Source organism: Amblyomma americanum, chromosome 4, assembly GCF_052857255.1.
Source record: "Amblyomma americanum isolate KBUSLIRL-KWMA chromosome 4, ASM5285725v1, whole genome shotgun sequence".
In the NCBI taxonomy this organism is placed as follows: domain Eukaryota; kingdom Metazoa; phylum Arthropoda; class Arachnida; order Ixodida; family Ixodidae; genus Amblyomma; species Amblyomma americanum.
The window spans coordinates 13,145,242-13,159,195 of NC_135500.1; the positions used below are offsets into that span (position 1 = coordinate 13,145,242).

Genomic DNA, 13,954 nt, shown 5'->3' on the forward strand with positions numbered 1-13,954 from the left:
TGCAAGGACAGTACGATGCGTGCCGGGGAACCAGGTACCACATCTCTCTTTTAATCTTTTTTTTTTTACATAGTGCCAACATTTTAATAACACCAAATGTCACGCGAGGTATCATGTGTCAGCACACTGACCAGTGCACACCTTTTGCTTTCTGCGCTGATTTTTCATAAAGCTTTACAAGTGATTTGCATTCAAACTAGGTTACGGATCAGAGTCTTTGGTCTCTGATCAAAAATTAGGAGTCGATTTTGTGCATTTACTAACTCTCTGTTAGCGCATAGTCAGTTGGACGTGGACATATCGACGCATACTTCAGCAACGTAGTAGAGGAGGCAATTTTCTCATCCGCCCTAGGCCTGTGTTGCTCAATGGAGTAGTCCAGCCGAGAAGCGCACATGGACTATTAAGAGCGCAATATTCACTCCATGGCGGAATTTCAATGAGGCATACGCCTGGTTGAATCAACACTAGCAACGGCTTTGAAACAGTGACGTTGAAAATCTCGGATATGTATTGCACATTGCAGTTAAGGGAATGGCAGTACCCAGCTGGCCGAGGGTCTTGTGTGATTGTATCACAATGCATGCAGCTGCTAGCATCAGCATGCACGATAGTTTGCAGTGCCACAGAAGTTGGTCAACACATTTGCGCATTCAGCGCAAAATAACTGCTCGCTACCCTGCCAGATGAATTTGCCTCCACTTGAAAATAAAAGAGCAATGATAATGCGTGACACTTGAACCGGTACTTAAATCCGTGTATTAAAACAACAATGGCACAGAGTTCGACTTTCCAACCCACTTTCCTGTGGCGATTCTTGCCATCATCGGCGCCAAATTTCAAGCGAAGCTGAGGATGTGATAGGAGCATGCTGGTGCTGAGTGAAAGGACCTACATTTGGTAAAAGGTGAGCAGAGCAAGCAGCACAGCAACTGAGGCATTGGCTTCCACTTGTGAGATTCACGACAGGTACACTGGTATGAGAAAATACGCATAATAAACCATCTTGACGAACTCGACCAAACCAAGTTGGAAACCAGAAGCTGTGGCCACAGTGTTGCCAGACCGCCAAGCAGTTTCGCATCTTGTCTATTGGGAGCATGAAGCAGACACTGGCAACACTTTTAAGCACTACTTAATGCGGTCCCAACCAAGTATCTTGTGTGAAGCCTTGAGTGTGACTTGGGTAAGCTAGGGTTAGTTTGGAGGAGCGTTGCACAAGCTGCAGCCAATGGGAGGATGACCTTGAGGGTAACCTTGGCCAAACCTAGCATGCAACAGCACACGCAGAAATAAAATAACTGTTGCCATGACTAGGTTTCGAACCCACGGTGGAGCAAAAAGATCAGATTCACTGGCCACAGCACACGAGCACTATGCTATTGCTGCAACCTATCACCCCGGGTGTTAAACTGCAACACATTCTTGTATATTGGATTGCACATGGTCGTCTTCATCTACTTCCATCTGCGGCGCAAACAGATGGGATCCTATTAGCCTTGAGCAGAGCTTAACCTGAGTCTGAGTCCAGGGCCATATGGGGAGCTGCATGGCAAGGTATAAGGAGTGCTAGAAGCTTGGCTGATGCTGTGCAGTTGCTGGGCGACCTGGCAGGTCCCCTTGTCTCCCTGTCCGAAACCAGCTGGAGCGACCTGCTGTCATCGCTGGCCCAGGAGCGGGTGCCATCACCCGGATGCCGGCTGGGGTGCCGTGCTCCGCCGGTGGGTTAACCTACTCACACTGCCTTTCCAAGAAGGACGGTGGGCATAGCAAAGCAGCCTTTGCTCATTGCAGGGCCAAGGAGGCGTCACCCTTGCCACAACACGGCCTGTCGACGACAGGTATGACTGGGTGAGCACTCTTCCATGTCTTCCTCTCGGGGTAGGTACCGCACTGCTGGTGCAACGTGCGTGGAGTTGGGGGACGAAAGATGGGGGCCACCAAAAAGGGTTCAGCTTAAATTAAGGACAACTATGGGGAGAAATCGGAGAGGCCTTTGTCTTGCTGTAAGCATATTTAAAGCCCCTCCATAGTGCTTCTGCTGCCCAGGTTAATTACTGCCAACCTCCCCTCCCTCCTGCTCTTCCTTCTCTCCAAAGCCTCTGTCACAGTATCATCCTTTCTGTCTAGAACGGAAGAGCGGCCATTTTATATTTTCGAAACAAGTCAGCACCATCGCCCGACCCCCTGTGCAGTGTAGTTCACCACTTCGGCCAGAATAAAGCACGGACGACAGCCTTTAGAGGTCTGGAAACACCGTAGCGGTGGTGAAACACAAAATTTGCTCGACTGCTGAAGTGCGGTATGCAGAGATGAGCCGAGGCACAGATGCACGAATGCAAAAAGAAACAAAATGAACGCTGATTCCTGCTAAAATCGGAAAAGGGAACCAAAAAAGTCACTTGCAGAAATGGAAAAAAGGTGGTGGCATGCTTCAAATTTTGGCAGTACTTAGAAAAGCGAAGAGCGTGAATGTCATGGAGGGGGTTCAAGCATAGTCAGGCTGATGAGGATGAAATATGAACCAGTCGTGTGTTGTCATTGCAAAAGGGCAAAGCAGCCACATGTAGTAGTGAATGATATGTGGAACACTCGTATGCAGCCCATTTACCTCTTGGCTTTTGTACAAATTGTACAGTGACCTTGGCAAACATGCAAGTGGGGATGAAAGGTGCCGTGAGGACACTTCCAAAACGGAGACCACATGGCACTGAGAGAATGTGGGCCAGGCACACAAGTGTTTGCAAGTGCATCAGGTTCCTCTGCAGATTTCTCTTAACACTCCACATTGCCACAGGCAAGCCCTACAGATGAAAACTGTGGGCTGAACACAGGCCTCATCTTTGCCTCACAAGGAAACAGCGGATGCAGTCAGCATACATGCACGACATGCCATCCTCTGACAATGCTTCATGTCGAGGACAGCCTAGCTGGAAGAGGGCGCTGTGTAGAGCTCCAATGGACAAGAGCCTTTTTATTTCTGTTGATGGCAACTAAAGCAGCAGCCTGGACCGAACAAGTGCTTTGGCATATAAGTCCAGCAGAAGCACTGCGTCCAGCCATTCTTTGGATGTAAAGTGACACTGCCTGGAGGATGAGGAGGCCTCTGCATCCACCACTACATCCTCTCTATGAGGCCAATGTGCCAGCATCCACAATGCACCCTTTTTGATAGGAGGAGGAAGCGAGCATTACAGGCCAGACGGAAAATGTTGCCTGTCCTGTGCTCAAACGTCTGGGTGGCACTTAGCTGGGCAGCTGCACATTTCGTTTCTTGCTTGTTTATTTCATTATTAATGTGAAACCCGGCAGCATTGACCAAGAAAAGTGGTGGCAAAACCTATGATAGCACCATGGTCGTGCATGGGTGATTATTAGGGTTGTGCAAGTAGCGAAGAGTAGTAATATTCGATTCGTGTTTGATTCGGTCCCACCACTATTCAGTTTGCATCTGATTTGGTTTTTAGCTACACTATACATATTTGTAAGTGAAGCTACACTATTCACATTCAATCCAGTTTACACAAAGTGATACTCGTGTGAATATTTGTACAAAACAGGCAATCATGCAGAACAGTAGAGCAACAGTTGTGGCATTGCTGTACAGTGCTCTAAGTTTAAAAGCTATGAAGATAGAGTTGTAGCTGTTAAAAGACGCAGCAGTACTCTCCACTAACAGGTCGCAACACGAAATCACTTTATTAACTCTAAGACCATCAAGGTGTAGGAAAATTACCATATGCTTGGTTTGGTCGGAGACACTTTTGCCAAGCATTTCAACCCAGAAAAGCTGAGCACCAGGCCAGAGGAAGCCTTGTACCCGTTAAAAATTAGTGGGTACCCGGCAACACTGGAACCACACTGCAGGAAATAAGACTGATGGCACCTGTATATGAGCCATGGCAAGCATCAGAGCAGTGTTTTCCTTAATTGGCCGAAGTCCAGTCTTAGAGGACATGTGCAAGCATTCTGAACACCATCACACAAATGACCGCATCGTGGCGCTGAACCCTTCATCTCCAGCATAGTTCTCGTGGAAGGATGGTACGTGGCATCGGTGTGGGCCGTTTTTGGAACATTCGTCAAAGAAAAATATGGCAGGTCTTATTTGAACCTCCTACCATTTTTCGAAAGCTGGTGGAAAAGTTGAGAACGTATTCAATTCATTTCGAATAATTTTGAAAATACATTTTTTGATTTGTTTCAATAATCGAATAGAAAGGTATTTGATTTGCTGTTTGAAGTTTTCAAATATTCACACACCCCTTAGTGATTATAGGCCATGAAGCAAACACATTTGACAAGACAGTAGCAGATGGTGATACGGATAGTTAGTGATAGCAATAGTTTTGGAATGATAAAGGAAGTTACTAAATGATGAGGGTCATTAATGACAGAAAATCATTTATGGTAACAGCCTTCAGGGTTAAATGCTTTCCAGGTAAAGGCCTTTGGTGTGAGGCCCTTTAGGTCAAAAAGTGCTTTCGCGTACACAGCCTTAAGTGCCCAACAGAACTTTCTAGGTTCGTGCTATGGAGACGGGAGCTGTGTATGCTTGAGCTTTGCTTTTTGATGTTGCGAAATTGTACAGGCGAGTACAAATATGTGGGTGCGGCGTGCCTGGGCATTACACAAATGGATAACGCAGCTGTACTGTGAAAGCAACAATTTTGCCTCTGTCAAGTTTTTTGGTGTTTCTAAAGAATAACTTTGCAACAGTGCAGACACAGAAAACTTCCTTTCCATGATGGAAGATCGACGAGTGTGAAATGATTTCAACTTTTTTTTTTATAACTTGTAGGCGTATTTCGAATACCTGTGTGCTTTGTTTTGTGGATAATTAATTATTTGTAATCTTATATAAACTCGCTTGTTTCGTACCTGTTGTCAACATTCACCTTCGAATGGTTGTGCAATGCTGCAATGAGTTTGCTTGTGTGGTGAAGGGCTTCAAAGCTCTGTCGTAAAATTTTGCACTTGTTGCGGCAGTTCTGTCAAACTTCATTAGAAACACAGCTTAACGACGTGCCATGTAAGGATCGTGGCACCTGGAAGCTGCACCATCAGTATGTCGTGATGGTTCTTTCTCTTGTCCCCGTCTTGTTTGTGCTCCGACAGATCCTTGTATTGTGTACTGTCAGATGCATTTCTTCTCCACACGTGCTATTCACACAGTACAAGCCTAAAAAGTAGTCATAAATTAATAAGTGCCTTTTATAGCTATAGCTTGTGCGATGCCGCTTCATTGCACGTGCCTTGAAAATCTTGCATGGCGCTGCCCAACAGAAGCAGATCCCCTCTTTCCTGAAAATGGCAGTGGCAACTTCCACTGATTGGACAGTATTTAATGAAAGTAGCTGGATGGCAGTGGTGATAGTTAGGCCTGTAAGTATGCAGAATAAATCCTGTAATGTACACCTTAAACCCGTCTCTGGTCACTTTGTCCATGCAACATGAGCCTCTTCAGCCACTGCCCACACTGTGTGGGAATGGGCTGTTTTGAACGCTTCCCTTAAACACAGGGCCTACAAATTCCAGGGTTATTGTGATGAACCAGCCCAGAGCTGTGCCAGCCAACACAGTGTAGTGCCCTTTGCAGGCTAGGCTGACGCCCCTGCTGGGAGCCTTGGAACTGCCTGTGCTAATGCGGATCGTGTCCTCCCTCATCCTCGAGCGAAGGATCATCCTGGTCTCGGACGACAGCACGTGGGTGGTCTGCTTTGCCTCTCATGCTTCACTCCAGAGTATTCTCTCAGATGCAGGAAAGGAAATTGCATTCCCATTTCAGGGCTGTATTCTTCTCTTCCTGTTCTTCTAATAAGCTTGAGGTAGCAGGGTTGAATACATTTCAATGGAGACAAAATTCAGAATGCTTGTGCACACCTGTAAAGAAACCTAAGCAGTTGTATTTAATCCACAGCTCTCTGCTTGGGCATCCCTCACAGCTCTCATGCCGCTATAGGATAAAACTCTCAGCACCAATAAGGTGTCCCACTCACGAGTATTTTCAGAGCATCGGCTCTACTGATTGCGTTTCGAGCCTCCAAGTTATGCTGATTCCAAGGATAGAATCCAAAATGGTGGCCCCCATAGCAACGACATTGTATTTAGAACGTTAAGCTCTACTTCAGGAGAGCAAGCTGCAGGGCTAGTTGGTGATGCATGTTTTCAAGAAGGCGGTCCAAATACGGACGAGGGACAGAAGAGAGGGCACATTAATACTTATGTATGGTATGTTGCTGGGCTAGTTGGTACTTGTTGAACATCATGGAATGGCAGCGCTTGCAGACGAGGGCACGAGGCCCTCTCGTGATCCGGATCAGCCATCACTACCTGCCATAAGTAGACACATTCCTTTACCACTTCCAGCGCCTCGCTTCCAATTGTGAACTACCGTTCCCTTGCCATACTGTTGAACACAACTTTGGTTTTCTGCATGCTAATTTTTAGACCCACCGTTTTGCTCTGCCTGTCTAAATCGTTGATCGTGATTTGCAATTTCCCTCGTGAGTGATTCAGCAAGGCAATGTCATCAGTGAATCGCAGATTATTTATGTATTCTTCATTAACTCTTATCCCCAACTGTTCCCAAATCACTCGGAATGCCTCCTGTAAACACGGTGGCTCAGTGGTTGTGGCACTCAGCTGCAGACCCGAAAGAAGCGGGTTCGATCCCGGCCGCGGCGGTCGAATTTCGATTGAGGCGAAATTCTAGAAGGCCGTGTACTGTGCGATATCAGTGCACGTTAAAGAACCCCATCACCATCATCATCATTTTCAGCTTGACTACACCCACTGCAGGGCAAAGGCCTCTCCCATGTCTCTCCAATTAACCCGGTCCTTTGCCAGCTGCACCCACCCTATGGTTGCAAACTTCATAATCTCATCCGCCCACCTAACCTCCTGCCGCCCCCTGCTACGCTTGCCTTCTCTTGGAATCCACTCTGTTACCCTTAAGGACCAGCTGTTGTCTTGCCTTTGCAGTACATGCCCTGCCCAAGCTCATTTCTTCCTCTTGATTTCAACTAGGATGTCATTAACACGTGTTTGTTCCCTCACCCACTGTGCCCGCTTCCGGTCTCTTAGCGTTACGCCTATCTTTTTCCTTTCCATGACTCACAGTGCTGCCCTTAACTTAGGCTGAACCTTTTTCGTTAGCCTCCACGTTTCTGCCCCTTAGGTGAGTACCGGTAAGATACAGCTGTTGTACACTTATCTCTTGAGGGATATTGGTAAACTGCCATTCATGATCTGAGAGAACCTGCCATATGCGCTGCACCCTATTCTTATCCTTCTAGTTATTTCCTTCTCATGATCCGGATCAGCTGTCACTACCTGCCCTAAGTTTACCACTTCCAGCGCCTCGCTTCCAATTGTGAACTGCTGTTCCCTTGCTAGGCTGTTGGACATAACTTTTGTTTCTGCATGTCAATTTTTAGACCCACCGTTCTGCTCTGTCTGTCTAAATCATTGATCATGATTTGCAGTTCACCTCCTGAGTGACTCAGCAAGGCAATGTCATCAGCGAATCGCAGATTATTTAGGTATTCTCCATTAACTCTTATCCCCAACTGTTCCCACTTCAGGCCTCGGAATACCTCCTGTAAACAGGCGGTGAATAGCATTGGCGAGATAGTGTCTCCTTGCCTGACGCCCTTCCTTATTAGAATTTTATTGCTGAGTTTATGGAGGACTATGGTAGCTGTACAGTTCCTACAGATATCTTCAAGTATTTTGACATTAGGCTCATCTACCCCCTGATTCCGCAATGCCTGTATGGCTGCTGAGGTTTCCACTGAGTCGAATGCTTTCTCGTAATCAATGGAGGCTATATAGAGGGGTTGGTTATATTCTGCGCATTCCTCTATCATCTGATTGATAGTGTGAATATGATCTATTGTGGAATATCCTTTACGAAAGCCTGCTTGATCATTTTTTGGATTAAAGTCTAAGGTTGCCCTGACTCTATTAGTGATTATCTTAGTAAATACCTTGTAGGCAACGGACAGTAAGCTGATCGGTCTGTAATTTTTAAAGTCCTAGGCGTCTCCTTTCTTATGAATTAAGGTTATATTTGCATTCTTCCAAGCTTCTGGTACGGTCGAGGTCATAAGGCGTTGCATATACAGGGTGGCTAGTTTTTCTAACAGAATCTCCCCTTTGTACTTCAACAGATCTGCTGTTCCCTGATCCTCCCCAGCTGCCTTTCCCCTTTTCACTGCTCCTAAGGCTTTCTTTATTTCCTCTTTCGTTCCTGGCAGGACGACGCATTGTTGTGCGCTGCTGTCACTATCATTAACGTTCTAATTACGCTGGCTACTGTATAGATTTGTGTAGAACTTTTTGGCTACTGCGGCATCGGCACGGCAAAGCCTCCAGAATGAAGCCTTCTGAACCGTTTATCCTGTTTTTACAGGCTTTCCTGTGCCATGCTTAAAGTCTGTATCACGCCTCAAGTACGTGCTTTGTCGCTACCAGCTTTAAAGGTTATCTTTCGCTTCTACCTGTGTGGAAAGCTGCCACCTTGGACAGACCTGAGCACGTGTTCCCTTCGACGGCTACTGCGGCACTGATTACGGAAGCACCAGCTGCTTAAGCTCAGTCAACATCGAGCCATTCTGTGGGCACGGCGAAGCCTCCAGAATGAAGCCTTCTGAACCGTTTATCCTATTTTTACAGCTTAGTAAGCACGTAAAATGTTTTAGGAGTGATGATAGATTCATCATTGTTCTGCCATGCCCCGCAGCGTGCGCTGATATTGTGCTGGAGTGCATTTTATTGTTGTTGATGCTTTCAGGGGATGTTGAGCTAAACCTAGGGCCAGGCAGAAACTGTCGAGTAAACGTTTAGTCAACTCATGAAAGGGCAGAAAACGCTAATGGAAGATGTCAGGGAAATTAAAGAAAATCGGAGTTCTCTTTCTAAACTACTGAAAACAGTCAGTGCAAAGATGCATGAGACTGAAAATACATTAATTAACATACATGAAAATGAGGAAGACTAGATTCGTTGGTACAAAGCATGGGAGCCACTCTCCGTTCACAGCGACAGAAAATAATTGAGCTGGAAGATAGAAGTCGCCGAAATAACCTTCTTGTGTTCGGCATAACCGAAACAGATACCGAAACCACAGATGATCTTCCATGAACGCCTTGGTGTTGAAGTTAACACAGTGGACCGGATACACAGACTTGGAAAGAAGCGCATGGACAAGGCGCGTCCAGTGATAATTAGACTTTTTGACTACATCGAAAAGATGAAATTATTTGATAACTGCAAGAAATTAAAGGGCAGGAAATTTTCGTTATCACATGATTATTCTCAGGCAACTTTACGAAAGGGTAAAAAACTGTGGGATAGTGCGAAACATGAAAAGGACAATGGCGCAAAGGTACGGCTCGAACGCGACAGGATTTTCATTGACAAAGAAGCTTTTTTCTGGGATGACGAAAACAACTGCCATGTCAAGGCAGAACGGGCGCTCGTAACTGATAGCAAATCAACGTGACAGTGTGGGACGGAAGAAAGGAATTTTATTCTGATAAATGTCAATGCGCACAGCCTCCTAAATAAAACCGCTGAACTTGAACACATTATCGTGATTCATCAGTCAGACGTCATTGCAGTTACAGAAACATAGTTGCGTCCTGAAATTGCTGATAGTGAGATTACACCGCCCACATATAGAATGTTGCGGAAGGATCGTGCTTTACATGGTGGTGGTGTGGCTCTTAATTTTAAAGAAGGAATTGAATTTGTTCTCATGAAAGATTGCCCCAACACAGAGAGCATCTGGTGCAGGCTAAAACTTGGCGTTTCTTTCTGTGTCATTGCAGCAATTTATAGGCCCCCGAACGCCCCTGTCATGTTTCTTGAGTCGTCGCAAGACTATCTTTTGAGTAATGTATCTGCCAGTGCAAGAGTAATCATTGCAGGTGATTGCAGGCGTGTTCTGAACGCTGGGGCTGTGGCGTTGCTGCGTGATCTGATCATAGAGAAGCTAATGGAAGCCGTGAAGGAATGCTAGTCAGATACGTTGAATGTGTTTTTCACAGTGAAAACACACAAACCCCAGAACCCTTTCAGGGCCATTTTCACGGAAAGAGATTGCTGGTAGGCACTGGTCAGCAAATATCTTCAGAGTCACCTGAGCACGCTTGTGACTGATGATCCTTTCAAGCTTGACAGTTCCGACACCCTGGTAAAACAACTTCGAGAGGACGCTGGAAGATATAAGTGTGGGTTTTCGGTGGACATTGTGGATTTGTTTTATTCGGTGCCGCATGAGGAACTTTTCTTGGCAGTCCGTGAGTGCATAGAAGAAGCTGATGCAGTGGCTTTTCTAAACTCACGTGGTGTTTCATTGGCTGGCTTTTTAGAGTTATTGGGCCTGTACTTGAATTCGACGGTAGTCAGATTTTAGAATGGGTGCTATGTTCAAAAACGCGGGATATGTATTGGCTGTTGTGTCGCACCAGTTTTATGCGAGATATTTTTAGCTAAATTTGACCGAGTCTTGACGACTGATCTTGGCAACCAAAGCATTGTTGGTATTTTTAGATATGTTGACGGCTTTCTAGTCGTTCTACAACTAGATTTGAACAATGACATTTCTACGGTTGCTGACTCATTCTTGGGGAAGTTTTTTGCTTGCTCCAGGACTCTGAATTTTACCCTTGAACTACCACAGGCCAACTGTCTACAATTTTTAGATCTAGAATTATTTTTCACTAATGACAAACACCTTTGTTAGGCTTATATGCCGCGTTCGAAGAAAGCATTGTTACCATATGACTCATCTCATTCTAAGCTCGTAAAACGTGGCATTGTGTCTTCTTGTCTTAGATCAGCCCTTTCGAAGTAGTGCACGCACAGGGTCAAATCCAGTTTTGACCACCAGGTTGAACGTTTGGAGCGAGCCGGATTCCCGAGATCGGTAATAGGTTCTGTGGCGGAGTCGCTGCTCAAACAATTTAGTAGGCTTGAGAGGGCCGTCGATGTTCCTCACCCCACGCTGGCAAGAGAAAAAATACCTTTTCAAGTCATTCCATATGTGCACAAGCTATCGCACAATGTCAGGAGGGTGGCTAATAAGTTCAAAGTTGATGTCGTTTTTACAGCCCCCTTGAAATTGTCCCGCCTGTGTGCCATGACCAGCAGGTGCCAAGGCAAAAGGACAAAGAAGAACAAATGTGTGATCAAACACCAAGCTCAGCTTGTGCCTTGCACTGTTGGTGTGGTGTATAAGATTCCGCTCAGCTGTGGGTCTGTGTACATAGGCCAGACAGGGCGCTGTCTCAATGACAGGCTCAGAGAGCATGCCAGTTCCCTGGGCGCAAGTGGCGTCTCGAACCTTCTTTGCATTGCCTCAAATGTGAACACTATACTGACAGGAATAAGGAAAAGAAACAGCAGTGCTGTCCTCTCCTCCGTTCTGCAGTTGTTATCGGGCGAGCTTCCGATAGGCTGGCCCTGGAAATTGTAGAGGCCCTTAAAGTTACTGCTACAGAAGGCTGCAGTGCGAGTAAGGCATCGGTGGCCCTTCTCAAAAAAGAACTTCCTTTTCTCTGCAATAGATAGCCCGCTTTTTTTGTTCCATTCCGCTAAGTTCTGATATGATTGTGCTTGTTCCTATCCTTGATGCAATTTTTACTGTACCTATGTGCGTGCCCTTTTTTTTTCCCACACGTGATGCTCTGCAATTTGTACGCTTGCGCCCTTTCTGCGTCTTAAGGCGGTGTATCGTTTCTGAAAATACCCTAGCAAGTTTGCGCTTGTGTGTGTGTGCGTGTGTCTCCCTCCCGTCCTGTGTTATTCTGCGCAAAGTTTTTGAGTATGTGGTTGATAAGAAGAAAACTGAACCTTGCTTCCACAAAAGCAAAACTAACAGCCTATCTCACGCTGGTACGACCGACACTGGAATATGCGAGTGTCATATGGGATCCGCATCAGAAAAACCAAATTGACAGGATCGCAAAAGTTCAGAGAAGGGCGGCTAGGTTCATTTTGTCAAAATAGAGATTTACAGATTCAGTGACTGACATGCTTCGTGAACTAAACTTGCCTCAACATTCAAAGCGAAGGAAGGTTGGTTGCCAGGATAAAAATGTTTTTTCTGTGTATAATAACCACTTGAACTTGAACACAAGCTTCTACTTGAAACAGCGATCCTCTAGAGCTGTGAGATCTTCTCACAAAGATCAGGTTACACCTATGACGGCCCGAATCAATTCCTTTAAATACTCCTTCTTCCCCAGAACCAAAGCTGAATGGAATTCCTTGCCTTAGGACCTTTTACAAGCAGACAATCTACTCCAATTTAAAACTTATCTGTCCCGTTATTCAAGCCCATAGAAACCATTTGCATTGTTGTCATTCATTATGTTCTTTACCTGCGATTCCAATCCTCGGTGGTCTGAAACCGAGCGTATTACTATGAACACTTACCTGTCTGACGCACTTGTGGCTTTAACTGGTGGCAAAATGATTGATGATTTCATATAAGTTTGTATAAATTTTGTACTTGTGGCTGTGTGTACTGCTTGAGTTGTATGCATCCACCCTGTAACGGCCTTACAGCTGACAGTATCAGTAAATAAATAAAATAAATAAACAATGTTATCCATATTGCTAATGACATTGCCCTCCTTGTCTTTTAACGCATACATGTGGTTTTTACCTATGCCTAGTTTCCTCTTCACTGCTGTTAGGCGACCTCTGTTCTTTAGAGCATGCTCTATTCTCTCCGTATTAAACTTCCTTTAGTAGAACTTTCTGACGGGCTAGTTGGTACATCTCTGTTAAACAGTGTGCGCTAACAGGACGTACACGGGAAACTTGGAGACAGAGGAAAGAAGCGCTTCTTTCCTCTGTCTCCAAGTTTCCCGTGTACGTCCTGTTAGCGCACGCTGTTTAATAAACTTCCTTATGTCGGCTACCTTGCGCTTATTTATTAATTTTGATAGCTCTGTTAGTTCTATTCTGTTTTTAGGGTTTGATGCCCTCATGCTTTGACGTTTCTTAATCAGGTCTTTCGTCTCCTGAGACAGCTTGCCGGTGTCCTGTCGAACCGTCCTACCACCTACCTCTACTGCGCACTCCCTAATGATGGCTGTCAGATTATCGTTCATTGTATGAACATTAAGATCATCTTCCTTGGTTAAAGCTGAATATCTGTTCTGCAGCGCTATCCTAAATTCCTCTATTTTCCCTCTTACGGCTAGCTCGTTAACGGACTTCCTCTTCACTAGCTTCTTCCGTTCCCCCCTCAAGTCTATAGACTAATTCGAGACCTTACCATTCTGTGGTCGTTACAGCGCACCTTTTCGAGGACCTCCACATCCTGCACGATGCTAGGTTGAGGGCATAGTATTAAATAGATTTCATTTTTAGTCTCACCATTGAGGCTCTTCCAAGTCCACTTCCTGTTCTCTCGCTTGCGGAAGAAGGTATTCATGACCCGTAAATTATTTCGACCTGCGAACTCTACTTATAGCTCTCCCCTGGTATTCCTAGAGCCTGTCCCATAGTCCCAGACTGAAACGGCCTTCCCAGCGACATCGCAGCCATCACGTGCTCATCCAACTTTGCCAATAATGTTACCAGTCATATTTTGTTGTGTTAACACTTGCTCACCAAAATATATCTACCCGCTACTTATGTGATACCTCTCGTGGGTGTTTAAGGTAATGAAATGAAATGAAATTACGATAGCTGCCACCCTCTCGTTAATACTGGCGAACTCCTCTATTTATTATTTATTTATTTATTTAGCAAATACTGCCGGCCTGTGTTACAGGCCTTAGGCAGGAGTGGGGTACAAACATATTGATAAAAATAACAAGTACATTGCAAAAGAAGCAGATAGCGAACAGAGCAAAAACCAGTACATACAACATAAAATCGATTACAAAGACATAGAACATATAATGACATCGATCCTGGCAGCAAACGA

General features: G+C 45.4%; 1 protein-coding gene across 3 annotated transcripts in view; it reads left to right on the top strand.

Annotated features, from left to right (window-relative positions):
* The window catches only part of LOC144127801 (DENN domain-containing protein 2D-like), a 352,039-nt gene that overhangs the window by 182,309 nt on the left and 155,776 nt on the right, over positions 1-13,954 (top strand). For all 3 annotated transcript variants that reach the window (XM_077660720.1, XM_077660718.1, XM_077660719.1), the window contains 3 exons: positions 1,596-1,721; positions 1,795-1,851; positions 5,600-5,706. In XM_077660720.1, coding sequence (XP_077516846.1) covers positions 1,596-1,721; positions 1,795-1,851; positions 5,600-5,706 — 290 coding nt within the window. The remainder of the gene's footprint in view (positions 1-1,595; positions 1,722-1,794; positions 1,852-5,599; positions 5,707-13,954) is intronic.